The 21,685-nt window shown below is 40.5% G+C and overlaps 1 protein-coding gene across 3 annotated transcripts in view; it reads left to right on the top strand.

Annotated features, from left to right (window-relative positions):
* Positions 1 to 21,685, top strand: part of RYR3 (ryanodine receptor 3) — a 506,364-nt gene that overhangs the window by 470,445 nt on the left and 14,234 nt on the right. For all 3 annotated transcript variants that reach the window (XM_071214091.1, XM_058293854.2, XM_071214090.1), the window contains exons 80-93: positions 694 to 770; positions 3,143 to 3,216; positions 3,478 to 3,495; positions 3,917 to 3,997; positions 4,512 to 4,600; positions 5,572 to 5,700; positions 7,463 to 7,567; positions 9,231 to 9,312; positions 9,972 to 11,302; positions 13,134 to 13,192; positions 13,878 to 14,049; positions 15,129 to 15,215; positions 16,452 to 16,652; positions 19,639 to 19,769. In XM_071214091.1, coding sequence (XP_071070192.1) covers positions 694 to 770; positions 3,143 to 3,216; positions 3,478 to 3,495; positions 3,917 to 3,997; positions 4,512 to 4,600; positions 5,572 to 5,700; positions 7,463 to 7,567; positions 9,231 to 9,312; positions 9,972 to 11,302; positions 13,134 to 13,192; positions 13,878 to 14,049; positions 15,129 to 15,215; positions 16,452 to 16,652; positions 19,639 to 19,769 — 2,636 coding nt within the window. The remainder of the gene's footprint in view (positions 1 to 693; positions 771 to 3,142; positions 3,217 to 3,477; positions 3,496 to 3,916; positions 3,998 to 4,511; positions 4,601 to 5,571; positions 5,701 to 7,462; positions 7,568 to 9,230; positions 9,313 to 9,971; positions 11,303 to 13,133; positions 13,193 to 13,877; positions 14,050 to 15,128; positions 15,216 to 16,451; positions 16,653 to 19,638; positions 19,770 to 21,685) is intronic.

The following is a 21,685-nucleotide window of genomic DNA, read 5'->3' as shown; positions in this document are numbered from 1 at the left end:
ACACAGGAAAGCGAAACCTCAAACAGACCCTTGACACAGGAGGGTCATAGCCCAGGGCCTTTGAGAAGCTCCAGCTTCATGACTACTATAGCATAATATTTTCCCAGCCTTTAATTCATCCCAAACAAATTTCTCATTAAGAACTATCATTGTTTAAGACACTCCTACCTTGCTCTTCAATTCTATCACCATCCCTATGGGCTGGCTTTCTTGCAGGTTTTGTTTTTTTTTTTAACAGAAGAAAATTATAATGTAAAGTTCCTGCCTTTGCAGTAACAGAGGAAACAAAGTCTCATTGTGAAAGAGATACTGAGCTGTCAGCTAGGCTCTTTGCTGACTAAATCCTGGCTCCTGTGTGCCAGGCTCATAGCACGGGCCATTCAGATGAACTCTCGGCAAACAGGAGAGCAGGCTTCAAACAGTAAACCCATGAATGCCAAATATCTACTGTACTGCTCTATCAGAAAAAAACATGGTCTGCCCCAGGAGATTCTGATTCAGTAAGTAGAGGGCAGGGCTCAGGTGTAGGCAGTTTTTAAAATCCACAGGTGATTCTGATGCTTAGCCAGGGTTGTGACCCACTCCCCTGAGGCTGACTCAGTGTGCCTGTGTGGTTGGGGATTTGCCATTTCTCAATCGGGATTTAGGACAGTCAGCAATTGTCGCATAGTTTTCATTGCTTTTCTCTTGCAGAAAATGCTAGATTACCTAAAGGAGAAAAAGGATGCTGGATTCTTTCAGAGCCTTTCTGGTCTTATGCAGTCTTGCAGGTAAACATGGGAAAGCCACCCATAGCATTTTAAAAAACTTATCAGTATTGAAGGGAAAAGAGAGAGTATGTATCGCAAGACAAGCGGGCTTATCATGGACTTACTGGGAGAGGAGAAACCTACCTTTGAATGCTAGGAATGTGGGGATTGTTCCTCGAGACTTCAAGACCATATTGGCATAGCATTCAAAGTAACAAATACAATCTGTTAGCGCACGCACGCACACACACCTCCCCCCTTGTTTTTCTATCATCCTTACCTCCCATTTTTTAATGTTCTTTCCTCAGAGACCAAGAGTGCACACAGTTTCTCCTCAGACATACATTTTCGTAAAAGTCAAACAGAAAGGAAAAAAGGAAATATCTCACCATGACTCAGGGCTATGTTTTCATTAGACCCTTTAGATAATTTATTAATCTGTATCCTTAATGATTTTTTGAGCCCACGTACATGTTTGATGGGTATTTTGACATACGTACATTTTGTCAGAGGTACATTTTGACATGAGAACATTTTGACACTGCTGTAAAAACAAAGCATTAAATGCTTAGTTTTTATTGCCAAGTTGTGTAAGCCTCACGTCATGGCTAAAGGAACCTCTGGCAGATGAAGCACATATAACCAGAAGTTATAAGTTTACCATTCTTTGTTCATTTCAGAAGAAGCCAACAATCTTTCTAAGAAAAGTATCAGATTATTCCCTGAGAAATCATGTGTATTTTGAATAGTCTGCAGTTCATTCTAAAAGAAATCCAAATTACAGTTATCAAGCTCATTTGCCTCCAGTTAATATACTTAAAAATGGAGCATTATGCTTTCCATGAAAAATTTGGAGGATGGGCATCCTTTCTTTTGGTAGACTTCATAATTTTTCTAACCTTATTTGATTAGGAAAATATTGTGCCCCGCAGTTGTAGGGAGCATATTTGAGCTGCATTATGATCCCTTGTTCTCAGCTGTATATTGTGCATGAAATTCTCAATTAAATTTCTAAGAGTTCACCAGTAGTCTGTAATACTTAATATTGCTAAACTCCTTTCTTCTGATGGTTTGTGGGGACAGGTGGCATACACTGAGAGGCCAACCTCATTCTAACAGAAGTTTTAAGATATCATAATGGGTTTTTCCCTGATTATAAAAATAACACCTACTTATAAAATATTTAAGCAGTAGAGAAATTAAGACATTCAAAATCAAAGGTCAGAATGTCTGTTGTACAGATTGTCTCCTGAATCAAAACAGCTGCTCAAAAACAGCTATGTCCACATGTCTTATTTCCATGTTATCCTCTCTGACAGCAAAACCAAAATAGAAGGATAACTTTGTGTTGTTGAGCAGGTCCTTATTACAGCAGGATCTGAGAAAACCAACAAAGAGGGCAATAGGAATTATCACTGTTTTTTTCTTTCAAGTTTCTCTAAATTGCAGAATGTGTGTGACTCCCTAAAGGGGAAAGGGATGCTGGGTTTTTCCCCAGTCTTTCCAATCCAACGATCATTTCCTTTGCCCAAATATAGAAGGAAGACAAGATTTTGCAGCGTCTCACTGGACTCAACCATAAGCTCCCTAGGAGCCATGTTTCTACGAGAATTTGTACTCACAGGAACATATTCTATGAGAGTTTCAGATTGGGGAAGGAGTTAGTCTCTGTCAGAAAAATAGAGTAAGCCCCAATGGGAAATAATATGATTCTACAGTGCCTTAATTTTCACATTCTGTGGTTGCACTGGGGATGATACGTAGGATTTGGCAGTGACTGTAGAAAGGGTGGGGACAAAAATGAAAGCTAACTTGTCACAGACCCAAGACATCCAGTGACACCCATGCTGGTGGAAAACTTCATCTTGGCCACACAGGGCTTCTGAACGATGCAGGGATCTTAAAATGGTCTGGCCTTTTGAAATCTGAAAGCTTATAGCTCTCTCCATCGGTATTCATCCTAAACACTAAAACCACAATCCTTTGTGGTTCTCAGTGAAAGTAGGTAAAGTGAATGTTCATTAGTGCATTTTTAAAGTAAACTGTCCCTTGAGAAATCTTAGAAACAGATTATTTCTTATTTATCTGTGAAGCCCTTATAAATTTTTATCCATAAGAAATGATTTGAAGTGCAAAAACAATCATCATCCTCATAAGTGTTTATGATCCCTCTCCAAGCATGAGACAAAGTCCAGGAGTAACAGGCATCTTTAGACAAAAATGTTGACCACAAAGCCAAGGAACCATCAGACTTTCAACCACACTGTAATTCATTAGTCCATTTATGGATAATACAAGGACAAGATATTCTTATTCAACAGGTATAAACATTAGAAATCCAGGCTCCCTGCATGCATAGCCCTGAACCTTGTTTTCTCTTTGTCTATTAAAAGTGTCCTTGATTTGAATGCATTTGAAAGGCAGAATAAAGCTGAAGGCCTGGGGATGGTTACTGAAGAAGGAACACGTAAGTAATTAATGAGTATGAAGGCCACTCTCTTGCTGATTTAAATTTATGTTAACTGTTTTTGGTTAGAGCCCCTGCTTTTTGCTTCTTAATCTTCCAGGACTTGTTCCATTTCAGCAAAATGTCTCCATTAATAGCTTTTGATAAAGCAGGCACCCAGGCTGGATGTGTTCTTGAGCTGGTTTTAACTAAAGACAGTTTATCATGTTGTTTACGGTTTTCTTACCTTGTATTTTTTCTCTCTCTCTCTCTCATCACCAGTCATTGTTCGTGAGCGTGGTAAGTTTGAGTTTCTGGCCTGAGTTTCTATCATGTGCTGTATATCCTAAGAGACCTTATTTAATTGCCTCTATGCAGATACATTTTAGGCCGGGTGGTTCCATGTTGAGTTTAATTCAGCAGTTTGATGCTTAATTAAAGAAGTGTTTTCCATCTGTAAAGCATTGGTTTTGGGCTGTGAACCATTTACTTCCATTAGCCTAGTTGTTTCATTAGAAATGCATCCTGGGGCTAAATACTTTAACTTCGTTGGGTATTGTACTCTGCCGCCCCAGCTCCAGTTTAATTGGATTTATCACCACTCATCTAAAAGTCCTATTCTAAACCATCTGACACAGTTCATTTTTGTAGCCATATGCATTGGAAGGTGTTCTCTGTTGAGAAGCCAAGCAAATACTTACCAATATTCTATGTTTTCAAGGTGAAAAAGTACTCCAGAATGACGAGTTTACAAGAGATCTCTTTAGATTCCTACAGTTACTTTGTGAAGGACATAATAATGGTAAGTGAAACATACTGATTTATCAAGGGAAAGCAACACTGAAGTGCAAAACTGTAATTGAGTTCAGGATGCCCTACTTAATAAAACCAGTTGCTAACTCAAAAACATCAGTTAATCCACTCCTCAAAAGGAAATCTCACTTAGCAATGACCTTTTCAAAAACATCAGTTAATCCACTCCTCAAGAGGAAATCTTACTTAACAATGACCTTTAACTTCATGGCTAATGTTATTAAGTGCCACCAAGACTAAGCTGCTTCCAGGATCTTCAGATGGTGAATCTAAACACCCAGCCCTTCCTGTCAGGTCCCTAAGGGCTCATTACAGTCCAATTTCTGGCATCATTGGAATGGGAGTGCCCAGGGCAAAGCTGTGACCTGCAGGATCTGCCAGGACCTGAACATGTGCCTTGTGAGGCTGTGCACGTAGTGCGTCTCTCCTGAGCTCAGCTGAGAGGGCGTACCAGCTCCCTCAGCATGGTGGGGATGGCACTGACCTCACACTGGTGCTCTCAGACTTTCAGAATTTCCTGAGGACTCAGATGGGCAACACCACCACTGTGAATGTCATCATCAGCACCGTGGACTACCTTCTGCGTCTGCAGGTGAGTGGGGCAGGCCTTGGCCAGGGCCGCAGAGGGCCGGCTCCCCACCTACTCTTCCAATAGCTGAAGACGGTTTTATCAGGTCAGGGAAGTCACAAGATACAGGTAAGCCCCAGTAAGGAAGGCACTGTAAGAGCTATGTCCACACATTTACAGTGAGTCAAATGACTACAAAGTGTGTTTGAAGACCAGAAGGGAATGGGTGGGGAGAGAATGTAGTTAAGTAACAAATTAGCAATTATAAAACCCTGTTTACTTTAGTTTTGCCAGTGAAACCCTAGCCGTAGTGACCAAGACCTATAAAGCAACCCATGAATGAAAACATTTTCTTTTTCACTAGGAAAAGGAGTTAAGTAATTTGATGGGAATAAATTAGGTTCACAAGTTCTTAGTGTTGAGGAGTCACTTGGTTTAATTATTTGAAGGAAAATACAAATTATAATGAGAAAATCCACATGAATTAAAAAGGATTCTCTTTCCTCTTTGCTGGTTCATCACCCTGGTTCTGTCACTTACCTGTTTGTGACCTGGAACAATCTATTTAACCTCCCCATGTTCCAATTTCTCATCCATAAATGGGTAGGACTGGTCTCATAGAGTGGTAATAAAGTTTGAATGATTTAAATATATGTAATGTGCTCAGAATAATGCTCATTAGCTATTATGTTGCTGCTTTTATAATTATTTGGATGATAATCACTATCTTTAACTTAATTTTTCATTTTAAATAAACTGTCCTATATCAGAGTCACCCAGTTCCTCTTTCCTATCTGTTCTTCCCGTGGAGGGATATTTGTACTTGGAAGATGCTAGGATTCAGATACCTGTGTATGTTTTTACAGAATATCTAGCTCCTGTCCTAGCAAAGAGGTCAGAGAGATATAGGATTCTCTTATACTCTTCCTGAACACTGAGTTTAACTTCACCAACCAAAGTCTGAGAAATACTAAAATCTACTTGTTTGTTCTTAGGAATCAATCAGTGATTTCTACTGGTATTATTCAGGAAAGGACATCATCGATGAATCTGGACAACACAACTTTTCCAAAGCTCTGGCGGTCACCAAGCAGATTTTCAATTCCCTTACAGAGTACATTCAGGTATGTGCTACAAAGGTTGCATGCCTGCAAACAAAGAGTTTTTTTTTTTTAATTCCCTCATAGAACATTTTTAATATCCCCATATTTTATATGTCATCTATATTTTAGAAAATTTAGATGCACATGGTGGACTGTGCATCCAGCTCTAACATTGACAATAAACAGTATGAGTTCAGAGAAAGGCAAGGTCCTTATGAGCAGAGGCACTCAGTGTCTTTCTGGGGACATGTAAGAGGGAATGGATACAGAGGAGGAGGTACACTTAAGGTCAGTCATTTAGAAAAGCCATAGATGGGCTCATGGTTTTGAAGAATCTTAGCAATGTGTCAATCTACTGAAACAGAAGAGAAAAACAAGGACAAAAGTGGGGGATATCTCATCTTTTTGTGTGTACCTTCATTTTTTTTCACAAAGAACATTTTCTATTCCAAGAGTCCAAGAGTTTTTAGTGGTTGTTTTTACAGGTGATATGATTGACCTTAAGTTTGTTCTATGAAAGGCATTAAATTCTTATCTAATTAAAAGGCCTTATGATGAGCCAAGTGGCTCACTCAGATCATAATTGCTCATTAAAATAAACACAAAGCTAAAATATCAATTTGAAAGTTAGGGCTTAAAGGGGGAAAGTCTTGGTCAGTTGAGCACTGAAAGGATACAGAGAGAAAAATCTAGAAACAGGTGACTGATCTAAAGTTTCACAGAAAGAGAAATATCCAACGAAATGTTTGAACACATTTGACAAGCATCTGATTTGCTCTCTGCAGAACCCATCCAATCTTCAGAATTTCCCATAGAACATTTAATCCAAAAGTAAAGGAGTTTCTTTTTTGGTAAATGGGAGTTTCATTCAACAACTGTTTTTTTCCCAAATAGAATCCAGTAGATTCTTGGGACCAGACACTGAGTATACATGAGCAATGATTTTGAGACAAGCTTACATAACTTGGGGGTGCAGGCCCCATTTCTACTGTGTCCCTATTCCCTGGGCATTCTGCCAAGCCTTTTCAAAAATTTAAGATAGTATTGGTTTCCTATTTAGATCTTTCTTTTTCAAGCGATTTGGAGATTGACTAAAGCTTAGAAAAATAAGCTCTAGGGAAGAGCTATGGATAATACGTGTTGATTCAATGATGATCTTCAAAAATAGGGTTATGAACGTGGAAAATGGAAATTGGTAATTAAGGCAACTCTTTTGTTTGACTTTCAAAAACGATAGAGATGATTTTACATCTGAAGTTAGGTTATTGATGAGAAAATCTTAGAAGCGGTTGAACACTAGACTATTACACAAATTTATTTAACTGAGTAGTCACATGGTCATAGCCTTTGTGTGTAGCTTTTCCTGAAAGCAATAAGTGTACTAGATCATGGTTTTCAAATTGTGCCTCTTGGAATCCCTGAGTTCCTTAGAACTCCTTATAGTCCAAGGTATGGGGCAGGGGCGGGGGGGATGCGGGGCAGGGGTGCCCTTCATCATAGTTCTTCTAAGTATTGTTCTTCCATGTCAGGCTTATTTGAAGGATGCACTCTGAAGCCAAAAGAAAATCTTTGAAAATCACTGAACTGTGAAATGCTTAGTAGTCCTTCCTAGGCATGGGGAGAAAAAGTAATATCTTGGGGGGGTAGGGAATGAGATACAAGATATGCAACCTTTGGAGAGTGCTAGCTACTCAAATAAGCAGATGTTAAATGCCCTTATTAGGGCAGGTTTCAGAACAACTCGGGTTGTTTAAGTGAAATAAGGATGTCCTCTTCTCCATAGGGCCCCTGCATTGGGAACCAGCAGAGCCTGGCTCACAGTAGGCTGTGGGACGCAGTGGTCGGCTTCCTCCATGTATTTGCTAACATGCAGATGAAACTCTCTCAGGTACTGTGGCCCATTCCCCACACTTCACTGGTGTAAATGCTAAGTCCACCCCCACTTCCCATTGGATGTGGCTGCTTGATCAATTGGCTGGAATAGCCATGCAGACTAGGTCTCATCTTTTAAAACTGAGGACTAAAATGTGCAGTGAGGAATGAATGCCTCCAGGGGATTCCAGTCAGGCTTTTGCATGGATGCAGCTTCTTTCCTTGTGTCCCACCAACCTATCCTTTTCATAATTGCCTCAACACTTGCTTTTTATAATGCCAATCCTTTTTTGCTTCCATGTCACTGTTTTGACATTTATAAAAACTATATACCAGCCCAGTCTGAGCGGTCAAATGTCTGCATGTCTCTGTAATTCACATATCCATTCTTCTCTCACCTTGCATTTCTGCTCTCCTTCTCTCTCCCCATCTCTCTGGCAAGATGAATCAGAATCGCTCAGAGCATTTATTATGAAAAAATAAATGTAGCATATGTAGTAGTCAATCGCCTCTCTCCATGGCAACACATGAGGGGGAACTTCAGGATGTGTTTCAGGCTGATTAGAATAACATGTGCAGCATTAATTTAAATAATGTATATATAAAATTTTCAAGGCTGTCACATCTGCCTCCTCTCTTCTGGAATGTGCTACTTAACCCTTCCATTTTTCCCCTTTTGACTCTGGCCTTATGGGAAGAGAGAGTTCTTGTGAGGGCTGCAAATCTGGCAATAATATGTCCACTCCCATGTCAGCCAGGACAATGCAGTGTGAGTCTAGGGAAGCCGGAACCCTTTCAGGTTGCCACCTCCTCACTGGTGACTTTTGGAAAGTCACATCCCCTTTCTGGTTTTTTGTTTCATCACCTATAAAATATAGGGAATTAGAATAAATAATCTCTAAAGTTTCTTCCTGATTTAATATTCTATATATCTATGACACAAACCACAGGTAAAGGGAAATCTCTCTGAAATTGGAAGGTTTTTTTTTTTGAGAGTCTGTTAAAAAAGTGTGACCCAGAATGCATTTTTTAATCTCACCTTCAGATTGCCCACCTCAGATTGTCATGGGATCATTTTCCTTTTATGACACAAGATAAAAAGCATAGAGCTAACTGTGTTGCTAAAATTAAAACCAAACAGACTAGTATCAAAACCATCCGGAGGAATAGCCTCAACTATGTAACATTTTAAGGGACCAGTGGCTCCCCGATCACCACCAGCTAGGAGCAAAAGAACCTAAATTAATCCAGAAAGCAAGGAGAACCCACTTGGTGATGACAATCTTGGTATCTTAATTGGATTTCATTCATATTCCCATAAAGCTCTCTAGTAATTCTCCAGTGTAGAAAACAATAACATAAACTACTAGAGACCCCTAAAGGCTCTTTGGTGGACTGGGTTGTTCAGTAGTTTGGACAACAATTGTTTTATCTGCTTCATTGTAGCAATAATAGGAAAGAATGTAAGGGAGCGCTAATGTATGAGTCTATTGAATGAGTCTCCTGATGCTCTAGACAGTGGATGATAGGACATTCTCATTCACAATGAGAAGGGAGCTCATTCCTGAGATTGGCGCAGCCTTCCTCTAACCTTTCCAGAGCAGGCTCTTCTTTGCTCACTGCCCTGTATTTTGCTGAGCCATCAGATAGCTCAGGGGTATCTCCTGTTTCTGTTCTAGGATTCCAGTCAGATCGAGCTGCTGAAGGAACTCTTGGATCTCCTTCAGGACATGGTGGTGATGCTTCTGTCCCTCCTGGAAGGTTGGGCTGTTTGGTATAACTAGGCATTCACACAACTGTAATTGGTCTGAGCACTAACCTTACCAATCATGTAGATTATCTTTCTGGCAGATCATTTGAACCCTATGACATTGATTAGAAAGCCAAATTTTCTGAAAAAAAAAAAATGAGTGAGGGGCACATGGTCTGATGGACAAAGCCTGAAACCAACTCATTTTATATCTATAGGAAAGCCAGAATGAACTGGGGAAAACCTCCAAGCTTTGCTCTTCCCTATCCTCTCCCTCTCCCCATTGCTTTTTCAATACATCTGGCTGCCAGTGTGTATGCCAGCCATCTAGTTAGGTACCCTCCTAGGTCTAAGGGGACAAGAGGACTACCACTTATCCCTATATGTCCCCAATAATCTGGTAATGAAACTATTTCCCAGGCCCCTTGCCAGATAAAATGCAGTGGCGTGGCCATCACCTTCTTCACTTTGTTTCTTTCCCAAACCCTCTTGACTCCTAGTGGTGTAGTCTTTATGGCTTGCTACTCCCTCCTACCCATTTCAAAATTATCACAGTCAAAAAAGAGCTGACTGATTTTGGCACACACATTAAGAATAGCTGCCTGACCAGTTACATGATGACTTGGGTTTATTTATATATTTGTATGTCTTTTTTGAACCTGCCTCACAGGGAACGTGGTAAATGGAACTATTGGCAAGCAAATGGTTGACACACTGGTAGAATCATCTACCAATGTAGAAATGATCTTGAAATTCTTTGACATGTTCTTGAAACTTAAAGAGTTAACAAGCTCAGACACCTTCAAAGAATATGACCCAGATGGTAAAGGAATCATCTCCAAAAAAGAATTCCAAAAGGCCATGGAAGGGCAAAAGCAGTACACACAGTCAGAGATTGACTTTCTCCTTTCGTGTGCTGAAGCTGATGAGAATGACATGTTTAATTATATTGATTTTGTAGACCGGTTCCATGAGCCAGCCAAGGACATAGGGTTTAATGTGGCAGTGTTACTGACGAATCTTTCTGAACACATGCCAAATGACTCTCGCCTGAAGTGTCTGTTGGACCCAGCAGAAAGTGTGCTGAATTACTTTGAACCATACTTAGGACGCATTGAGATTATGGGTGGGGCCAAGAAAATAGAGCGTGTTTACTTTGAGATCAGTGAATCCAGTAGAACTCAATGGGAGAAGCCCCAGGTGAAGGAATCTAAGCGACAGTTCATCTTTGATGTTGTCAATGAAGGTGGGGAACAAGAAAAGATGGAATTGTTTGTGAACTTCTGTGAGGATACAATCTTTGAAATGCAGTTAGCATCTCAGATCTCTGAGTCTGATTCAGCTGACAGGCCAGAGGAGGAGGAGGAAGAAGATGAAGAGTCTTCTTACATGTTAGAAATTGAGAGTGAAGAGGAAGAAGAGAAGTGTTTCGAGTCTGCCTCTGCCTTTGCCAATGCCTGTGTCTCAGTGAAGAGAAATGCTGCCAACTTTCTAAAGAGGGCAACCCTGAAGAACCTCAGAAAGCAGTACAGGAAGGTGAAAAAGATGACAGCGAAGGAGCTGGTGAAGGTGTTCTTCTCTTTTTTCTGGATGTTGTTTGTAGGGCTCTTCCAGTTGTTCTTTACCATACTGGGAGGAATATTTCAGATCCTCTGGAGCACAGTGTTTGGCGGGGGCCTGGTAGAAGGTGCAAAGAATATCAGAGTGATCAAGATCCTGGGTGACATGCCTGACCCAACCCAATTTGGTATCCATGATGATGCTCTAGAGACTGAGAGGGCAGAAGTGATTGAGCCAGGCACTGCAAGTGAACTAGTACACTTTGTACAAGGTGAGAAGGGAAATATGGACATTATGTCAGATCTCTTTGGACTTCACCCAAAGAAAGAAGGTAACTTAAAGCATGGACCTGAAGTGGGATTAGGTGACCTCTCTGAGATTATTGGCAAGGATGAACCACCTACATTAGAGAGTACTGTACAGAAGAAAAGAAAAGCACAGGTAAGCACAATCTGTTCCTATCATATCTCTTTATCCCCAGAAAAAGACTTGCCACTGTATCTTGCAACCAGTGCTGGCACTACTTGCCCAGGGGCCAACATCATATTAGATACTGGCCATGCACTGAGTACCCTGATCTTATCATTCCCTTGTCCAGGGAGAGCAAGACTCAGATAGTGTCTCATAGATGAATTTTCTTCCAGTTTATACTGAAGTGTTCAGACATGATGGTTATGGTGCATAGGTTTGTTCAGTGAAAGCACAGAAAACCAAGTATAACACAAGAGGAGACCTTTCTTGTGAGACAATACTTCTGCAATGTCTTAAAAAGTCCAGGTGAATTCATACAATTTAGCCCAGTCTCCCAGTGAATTTTATCATGCTTGGGTCATTTTTATCCTTGGATGCTTCCACCATCCAATTTGCACTTTGAGTCACTCAACTAGATTGAGTGAATAAGAAGCAGTAGTTCAGAGTTCTTTAGCCACAGAAGGCTCTGGATGTTCCCCTTCTTTGTGGCATCCCACTCACAGCATCATTCTAGCATCAAGAAGAGTGTGGAGAGACGAATGAGGAGGAGAGTAGAGTTCAAAGACAACTTCATTCTGTTACTATTTATTGAATAGTGAATATGCACTTATCACTTTTTTTAGCCTCTGGGAATTCATTGCTGAATGAGAAATGCTTTTTCCCTACAGTTTAGTGGATAAGATAGGCATTGGACAAGTCAATACAAGCATGTAGAATGTTATAAAGGAGAAATGTCAGGTACTATAGGCATGTAAAGGAAGGAACTCTCATCAGGTCTGGAGAATCAGGGAAAGAAGCATCAGAATCGTAGGCATTCTTAGAATATTAATTTATTTATTGTTTTGCTCCCTGATGTAGCTCCAGGGCCTTCAACAGAGTTGAATGCATAGTAGGGATTCATTCAGGCACTGCTATGTACCAGGCCATGTTCCAGGATATAGGAATACATTGATGAATAAGAGAAACAACATTTTTGCTTTCATGGAGTACAACTTCTAGTGAAGTATCTAACAAATAAACAAGATAATTACCACTTATGATGCATATTAACATAAATGAGCAAGGTAATGTGTGACAGAGTGGAGTTGGGCCCTGCTATTAATGGAGTGGTCAAGGAGACTTCTGAAGAGGTCACCCAAGCCAAGTTCTGAAGGATGAAAAGATGGCAGGCCTGTGGAAATCCAGAGCAGTTACGCTCCAGGCAGAGGATATGGCCAGTGCAGAGGCCCAATGGCAGTGAAGGATTTGGCATGTTCCAGGAAAGGAAATGAGGTCTGGGCATTTGAGTGCAGGAAACAATCAGTCAAGTGATATGATGACGATGGAGAGAAAGGCTGGGACCAGATCATGTCAAACTTGTCGGTCTTGGTAAAGAATCTGAAATTTATTCTGAGTGCAGTGATCATCTGCCAGAGGAGTTTGAGTGGTGGTAGGAGGATTGAAGACAAGCAGGTGCTAGATTGAATTTGATGAAATCTGTGTTCTGCCTCTCTCTGGCCCCATGGAGCTGTAGGAGCACCATCACTGGGCTCTGACAGTATCCTAGCACAAACTTTATCTTTGAGTTGCGGAATAACAAGGCAACTGAATTGTCAAGTTTGTCATCTCTGTGTTGGCACCTCTCCACAGTCACTTGAGATAGCAGGACATTAACATTCTGTGTTCTTGAAAGGAGCAGAAGCACAAACAGAGAGAACCACTGGGACTTGTGACCAAAGAGAGGAAAATGGCCAATGACATGGCACATTATCATGATCTCACTTCTCTGAGGAAATCTTTACCAATTGTTATTTTTGTTTAGGCAGCAGAGATGAAAGCAGCACATGAAGCAGAAGGAAAAGTAGAATCTGAGAAGGCAGAGTAAGTTCTTGTGTTTTGTATTCTAATTTCTATGTTCCTGATAGGATCTAATGTACTTGATAGCATCTATTCTCCTATTGCTATGGTAAATGGAAAATTTGATTTCCACTAATAAATATAATTGTGCAATTCCTGGGCACATACCTTTTTTTAACCACAGCTATGTAATAAATATATTCTATTAATCTTGTAAATTTTATAATTCCAATAGTAGGTCAGAGTTTTACCATCTGGCCAAATTATCAAACACTCATACTTAGTTAGCAACCTCATATAATGTTGATGAACGTACACTGTTACATGCCAGGCCTTGTACAAAGCTCTTTTATACAATATTTCATTTAATTAGTTCTCATACAAGTCTCAAAGAATAGGTACTATTGCTAATTCCCATGAAGGCTTAGAAAATAAAGAATACCTTTTCTAAAAGGAAAATAATTGTCAGGCCTGACATTAGGCGAATTAAACTTGTATATAATTTATGTACACCTCTTACCATGGCTCATCAAAATGGTCACCACTCATCAAATCCTATTTGGACTTCCAGGCACTATGGGATAATGAAGACCAGAGGTCCCCACCCTGATTTTGAATAATTATATCTCCCATCCCTCTCAACCCAAATTTCTCTTTAATTTAATCTCCCTTTAGTTTAACCTACTGAGTGGGTTTCTCATTCCTGCAGCATGGAAGATGGAGAAAAGGAAGACAAAGCCAAAGAAGAAGAGCAAGTCGAGTACCTGTGGACAGAAGTGACAAAAAAGAAGAAGCGACGGCATGGCCAGAGAGTTGAAAAGCCTGAAGCCTTCATGGCTAATTTCTTTAAAGGGCTGGAAATCTATCAGACCAAGTTATTGGTAAGTGCTCTGGCCTGGGCCCCCTTCATGGTGTTGGTGTTATCCCAGAGGCTGATAAGTTCATTTCACAATTTGATTAATTATGCTTCCTCTTCTAATTCTACTCCTTTCCTCTTCCTGTATATCTGCCTTTCCTTTTATGTTGGAGAAAAGAAAAGGGGAGAACAAAAATTTAAGTCACAGCCTTCCTAGTCCTCTAGCCCAGCAGCAGGACATCCTCTCTGACCTGTTTTTTCTCCAAGAGAGCAGGAACACCACTTTCTAATGGATTCTTTATGTGTATTACGTGGGGCCTTAGCTGATTCTGGGCTAAAAATTCAATAGTAATTTGATCATTTGGGATACAGAAAGAATTTTTCTGTTAGGTTAGTTTCCCACACTACTCCTCAAAAGCCTTATTATTCTACATGCAAACAAACCTCAGTCCAACTTTGATATTCCTTCTCTGATCAATTGTTCACTGAGGTACAGTTGCTAGTGACAAAACTACTTTCCTGATCCCACTGTTAGTGAGAGCGTCTTCCACAGAGAGATTGGGAACTTTCTCCAAGAAGCTACCATTCCAGTCTTCAGGTGTGAACTTCTCTAAGAATGACAGCAGTGAGAATGGCAATGGTGCCGCCCAAGAGGGCAGTCAGAGACTCTGGGGCTATGACTTCAAGGGACAAGGACTCTAGGCCACAGTCTAGCTGCATCTAGGGTGGAAGTTGCAGGGCTATTTGTGAGCCTAAATCACTTATAATTTCCAAATAGACTAGCTCCTGCTGGAGCAATCATTAAAACACACACACTCTTTCTCACACACACACACAGAGCAACATCATAGCAGTATTTGAGTCCTCTGCTGGTGGCATGTTTAGACATTTGAATTCCCTGAGAAATAAGCCAAAGCAAGTCTTTTGAGCATCATTCTAAGCATTTTTTAAAAAATGAGCATTTTTGATTCCTCCAAGAAGAGTAGTTTCCAGAGAGTAGGACTAGTTCTGTGTAAGCTATCCAGAATACATCTTCTATGTGAGAGAGGAGGTTTTCTCTCCCTTTCAAAGCTCTTCTACTTCTGCCTGTCCTTCTCTTTACAGCATTACCTGGCCAGGAATTTCTACAACCTGAGGTTCCTTGCTCTGTTTGTAGCCTTCGCTATCAACTTCATCCTGCTCTTTTACAAGGTGATACTTCTTTCAGCGGTTATTTGCTTAATATATAAAGCCATATCATGAGTTAAGCCCTTAATTCTAGCAATAATTATAATGTCTAGGGAAATTTCTAAGACCTTGGCTTCTAAAAAAGGATATAATCTCTAGCAATGAGAAGACTGGAAAGTCTGCTGGTAAAGGAAGCCAGTTAGAAGACTATTTCAATAGTTCAGACTTATTCTAGTTATTTCTTAATTTACTCTTCAAATATCTGTTGAGTATGTGCTATGGGCTATGCCCTATATTAGGAAGTATGAGGTATATCAAAATGAATAATAAATACAGTTCTGTCCTTGAGGAATGAAGTAACTGAGAGCCATTATTGTTGGCACAAATGCTAGAATCATTATGAAGGAAGAATTAACAGAGTTGGTTACTGGATATGAGCAGAGAGGAGCTAGTCAAGATAAATGAAGATTGTGAATGTTGATAACTGGGTGTTATATGCTGGACACACATAATAAATGTTACGTTAATGAATAGTAGGTCCTAGATTCTTGAAATAGTCTTTAATTGGCTTTCCTAACTCTTGGCTCTCTACCTACCTTCTAAAACCACCAATCTCATTTTTATAAAACATTCTTTTATGCACAGCCACCTCCTACTCAACAAACTAATGGCTTCTTTTTGCCCATCGGAGAAAAATGGAAATCTATAGAGGGGTGTGGCAAAGTTTGGTTTTAAACATATTGAGGTTGAGATGATGGCAGGACAGCCATCCAGGTGGAGATAGCCAGCAAGCAGTCGGAGCTGCAGGACACCTCCATGGTGTAGATTTGGGAGTCATCTGTGTGAGAATGGCAGATGAAACCATGAGTATAAATGGTAGCTTAGAAAGAATAGAAAATGTTGGTCATATGTGTTTGTCTGTCTATCTTAGCCTCCTCCCAGGCTACAGTATCACAGAGATTACCTCCCTCAACATAGGACTGTAGCATAGGGATTATAGTAAAACTTTTCAACTTTTAAATTTTGCTTTCTTTTCAAAGGATAGGTTTTTCATGTCTCTTTTGAATATTTTTATTTGTAATTAATAGAGATAATGGGGGGTGCCCAATAATATGTTACCTAAAACTGCATTCAATTGGAAAGTAATGTCAAGTCACTGAGATCTGCACAGTACATACTAGAAAAATAAAATATTTGGGGAGAGCCCAATGGCGGCAGGTTCTTTCTGCTGTTTATAAGTAAGTATATGTCTTGGGTCAGGTCACTGAGGAACCTTTAGAAGAAGAGACAGAGGATGTCGCAAACCTGTGGAATTCCTTCAATGATGAGGAAGAGGAAGAAGCGATGGTGTTCTTTGTCCTGCAGGAAAGCACCGGCTATATGGCACCGACACTGCGGGCCCTGGCCGTTGTCCACACCATCATCTCCTTGGTCTGTGTGGTGGGCTACTACTGTCTGAAGGTGAGTTGCTTGCCAGCCACTCTTCCTTGAACCTGATTCTTTGAGGAAGAAGCATCATATCTGAGCCCAGCCAGCCCTCTGTTCTCTAAAACCTTACTAACAAAGTAAGATTCATGGAGCAGCAGCATTGGCATTATCTGGGAGCTGGTTAGAAATGCAGAATCTTGGGCCCACCACAGACCTTTGCAATCTGAGTCTATAATTTAATGTGATCTCCAGGTGATTGGTATACACAGTCAAGTTTGAGAAGCATTGCTCTGGGTATCACATTTCAGGTACCTCTTATTTATTTTACAGAATTAGAATAATTAGGCTAAGTCACATATGTCACTAGTAACGAGAAGTTCTTCTGATCTTTGAATTTAAGTTGATTTTTATAAAAATACTTTTTTCCACTTTCAAAAATCAAGTTGTAACTATTTGAGATATAGAAGAAAACTTATGGATGAAGTATTCTTGTGGTTATCTTTTTGCTGCATAACAAACCACGCCAACATTCAGTGGCTTAAAACAACAATCATTTTCTCTGATTCTGCATGTTGATATGGGCAATTTGGGCAGCTCTTCTGCTCCGTGGGAAGGCAGCTGGCTCTGCAGTTGTCTAGAAGCTCAGTTGGGCTGGAATGTCCCCTGGCTGGTTGGTAGGGGATGACTGGAAGTCTGGACTCAGCTGGGGCATCTGGGTACCCTCCCTCCTCCTTTCTCCCTCCCCATAATGTAAAATCAGGACATTTCCCTCTCTGTGTGGCCCCTCTGCAGAGTCTCTCTAGCAGGATTGCTGGAATTTTCACATGGCAGCTTAGAGTTTAAAAAAACAACAACAAAAAAACACAAAAATAGAAGGTACCAGCCCTTCTAAAGACTTAGGCCCAGAACTGGCATAGTGTCACTTCTGCTGCATTCTGTTGGTTAGTCACAGGGCCAGCCCTGATTCACTGTTACATAGGGAGTGAGCAGGGCTATCCAAGGTCATGAATTCCAGAAGCCAAGGTTCATACACACCATCTTTCAAGACTGTGGTTATGTCAGTCTTCATCCAACTCTTGCTGTTCTATGTCCAGCTCTCTTTCTACTACACCACACATTTTTCTCATTACTTTTCTCAATACATGTTTTTTTACTACAGCTTTTCTTACTTCTCTTAAGTAAAATATCTCCTTGTTGTATATACTATTCATTCGAGCCATCTTCTTGAGAGGAGACCTTGAAATATGTTCCTATCCTTGTGGACATCACTTTCACCTGCAGGAAGTCCCATTACCCCACAGGAGAGACCAGGTGCCCTGGACTAGGACTCCTTGATGATTATTAAAGCACAGATTCTGGAGCCAGGCCAGCTGGGTTGGACTAACAGCTCTGCTGCTTAATCTGGTAGTACTTCTGTTTCCTCATCTGTCAAGATGAGTAGTATAATAATATTAGCACCAACCCCATTAGGTTGCCAGGAGGATTAAATGAATATATGTAAAAAGTACATAGAACACTAGACATAGTAAACACCAGAGTGTATTCACTATTATTCCTTAATTCGCCATCCTAGAGCTCAAGCTTGTTGGATGAGGTGAAGTTATGCTGACCTAGAGAAAATAAAAGAGAAACCCTACCCTAGGGAATAAAAGTGTGGAAGCTTTACTTACTGGGAATACAAACTCCTAGAAAATTGAAGGAGAATGTTGGGAGTCCCAGAGATAGCAGTACTGCTCCAAAACTTAATATAATTATCCTTGTTATTCAGAGTCATTTCATAATACAGTGGATTAGTATCAGCCAGCATAGCTTTACCTCTCATTCCACATCATCCATTAGCCAGCAGTAATCATTGATCCCTCACAGTGGGCAATACCTGTATTAGCATTTGCCTTTTATTCTCCCAGTGTTGTTTCCTTGTATTAAAGAAGAAAAAAAAAAGGACAAGAGAGAATTCTCTTTGAGTCAGTATCTGAATTTTCCCTTTCTGATTTGGAAATAAAGGAGCAATGTGGGGCCTGTAGATACTATGAGCTTTCAGAAAGAGTATTAAAAGAAACAGTTTGGGCACCAACCTCTCAATGATGTCACCAAGCCACTAGTGGCTTTCCAGCTGAATGGAAGCTCTGACTCTGTCTGAATTAAGTTTTTTGAGTGAAAGGATCTCTGGTGTTGATTTCTCATCTCCTAGGATTTTAGCATATCCTCTGATCTCAATAACTCTGTGCCATATTTGAATTGTGTGTTTGGTGATGGTTATGAAGGGTGGGTTATTTTCTTGGGTGATAGGTCTTTAGAGTAATGCTAGCACAGCTAGTCTAAAATCAAACCTAAGGTCTTTAGAGTAATGCTAGCACAGCTAGTCTAAAATCAAACCTACAGGAGAATGGGGTGATAATAGGGCACAGGTAAATGTTCTGCTGCCTGGCAGGAACTCTTCTGGGAAAGAATCTTAGGGAGGAAATTTGAATACCAAGAGACTATATAGAGTCCACTGAATCTTTTCATTTTATAAAATCATATTTGATTAACCAAACCTCAAAAGCCATGAAATAACTACAACCCAAGCCACTGAAGGAGGCTGACACATTTCACTATGTTCCTGTGGCTGACATCTATCCTAGAATAGTTTGTTGTCCTTTCTAAACCTTGATTCAGTTGTAGCCGATGAGTCTTAGGAGACCTAATTTCTTTGGCTCTGAGAGTCATCTAAATATGCCTGCCTCACCAGGATGGGTCAAAGAGGCAGTTTGTATTATTATCAGCTGTTAAACCCAAACCTTAAAGAATGGCCCAAATCAGATCAGCCTTTAGGGAGTGGGTATATTGGCCACAGGAGGGAGAAGAGACTTATTTGTCTTTGGTCTCACATATTAGATCCCAAAGAAAAACTCATTCTAAAAACCCCACTACAAAGAGACTCCTGCTCTGAATTTGGAAGGGTAATTTGTGACAAATGCCTTGGAGAGGAGGCTTTAATCAGAAAGCCTTTCTGAGTATATGGTTTTCCCACTCCTAGGTCCCATTGGTGGTATTCAAAAGAGAAAAAGAAATTGCCAGGAAACTAGAGTTTGATGGGCTATATATCACAGAACAGCCATCTGAAGATGACATCAAAGGACAATGGGATCGCCTTGTAATCAACACACCGTAAGTATCCCTTCCCAACCCCAAAAAGAAGATTCTACTGAAAATAAAAAAACTTTCCTCATGAACCTTGGAAACTGGGTAGCATAAATATTCCTTTGGTATCTCAAAATTGTTTTCTCCTCTATCTACTCAATAAACTAGCCAGTTGCCCCTAGAAAACGTGTATATATCTATGTGGATTTAATGGAGGCAGGGGAATTAAGACTAGAGAGTCCAGTCCGATATTACCTAAAATAGTTTTCCATGTTTGAATCATACAGAAAATATCCAGGATTTAACTGGCTCAGGGCTTCAGTGATCAAGCATATCAGCTTCTCCAGAGTCCCCATGTGGCACAGCAGGCTGGGACTGTACCATCTCTGAAGTCTTCTCCTTCAACAACTAGCCTGGGAGGCAAAAGAACTCCCAACATAAAATTGAAAAAACGATCCACTTCCTAGTTCAGGTGGATGAATGTGCTGAAAGGCAGATCCATGTTAAGACCGTAGAGTTAAGCCTTCTTCCTAGGCATGTGGTGTAATGACCACTACAGTGGAAAGGGCACTGAATGGAGGACCAGGTCAGCTCTGTTGTCAACTTGGGTAAGGTGATCAAGCTTTTTAAGCTTCACTTTCCTTAACCAGGAAGAGAGGGATGCAAATACTACCTCCTACACTTTCTGAGAGCATGAATGAATGTATAAGTTCTTGGCCCCGGGCCTCACGCTGTTAGTCCTCTCCTTTTCCCTAACTGCTCAAAAAAAAGGCCATCACCATTTGTGAAGGAAATGCTTTAATACCAGCTTATTCACAATTATGAACATGAGAGTTGCAAGATAAATTGTGGTGGAAAAAAAAAAAGTCGAGAAATAGGACTGAATATTTAAATAAGGGTACTGTACTGAAACTTTTGGCTCTGCCAGTTAAGGCATGTAGGTCTAGAAACAACAACCCTCACCTCTGGGGGAACAAAATTACTACTTATCCAAAAATGATCAGGCATACTCAGAATGGCAGCTATCCAAAGGCACAAGGAAGCTTTTATTTTTTTTAACAATCTCTAGAAAGGAAAGGCCCTTCTTCTGTTACAAAGTAAAAATGTAAAAAGCAAGCATGCAAATCAAAAGCCTTTCCCTGTCTGCAGGTCCCTTCCAACCTCCTTACATAAGGAAAGATGTGGATTCAGCCTTATTTCAGACCCTTGGTCATTACATTACAGAAACTTTGGATATTAGTATGTAATTTTTTTTTATTGATTTTGTAAAAATATTACATTAAAAAAACAATATGAGGTCCCATTCAGCCCTACCATCCCCACCCCACCACTCCCCCCACCCCCCAGCAACACTCACTCCCATCATCATGATACATCCATTGCATTTGGTAAGTACCTCTCTGGGCATCTCTGCACCTCATGGTCAATGGTCCACATCATGGCCCATACTCTCCCACATTCCATCCAGTGGGCCCTGGGAGGATTTACAATGTCCGGTGATTGCCCCTGCAGCACCATCCAGGGCAACTCCAAGTCCCAAAGGCGCCTCCACATCTCATCTCTTCCTGCCATTCCCCATACCCATATCAGCCACCATGTATGTAATTTTAACTCATTGGTAAGCTTTCCGCAATGATCAGTATATTAGTCAGGGTTCTTTAGGGAATTAGAACTGATAGGAAATAGCTGTAAATATTATGAGATTTTATAAAACTGTCTCTCATGCCTGGGGATGCACAAGTCCAAATTCTGTAGGGCAGGCTGTGCCAGGAACTCTGATGAAGGTCCTCAATGAGTTCCCCAGGAAGAGAGAATTTCTCTCTTCTGCCAGCTGAAATCATCACTTCTCCTTTGAAGGCTATTAACTGATTGGATGAGATGTTTCTCATTGCTAAAGGCAATCTACTCAGTTGATTGTAGATGTAATCAGCCAAACATGCAAT

This window comes from Dasypus novemcinctus, chromosome 3 (assembly GCF_030445035.2).
Source record: "Dasypus novemcinctus isolate mDasNov1 chromosome 3, mDasNov1.1.hap2, whole genome shotgun sequence".
NCBI lineage: Eukaryota > Metazoa > Chordata > Mammalia > Cingulata > Dasypodidae > Dasypus > Dasypus novemcinctus.
The sequence above is the reverse complement of the archived record's forward strand: the minus strand, read 5'-3'. Positions and strand labels throughout refer to the sequence as shown.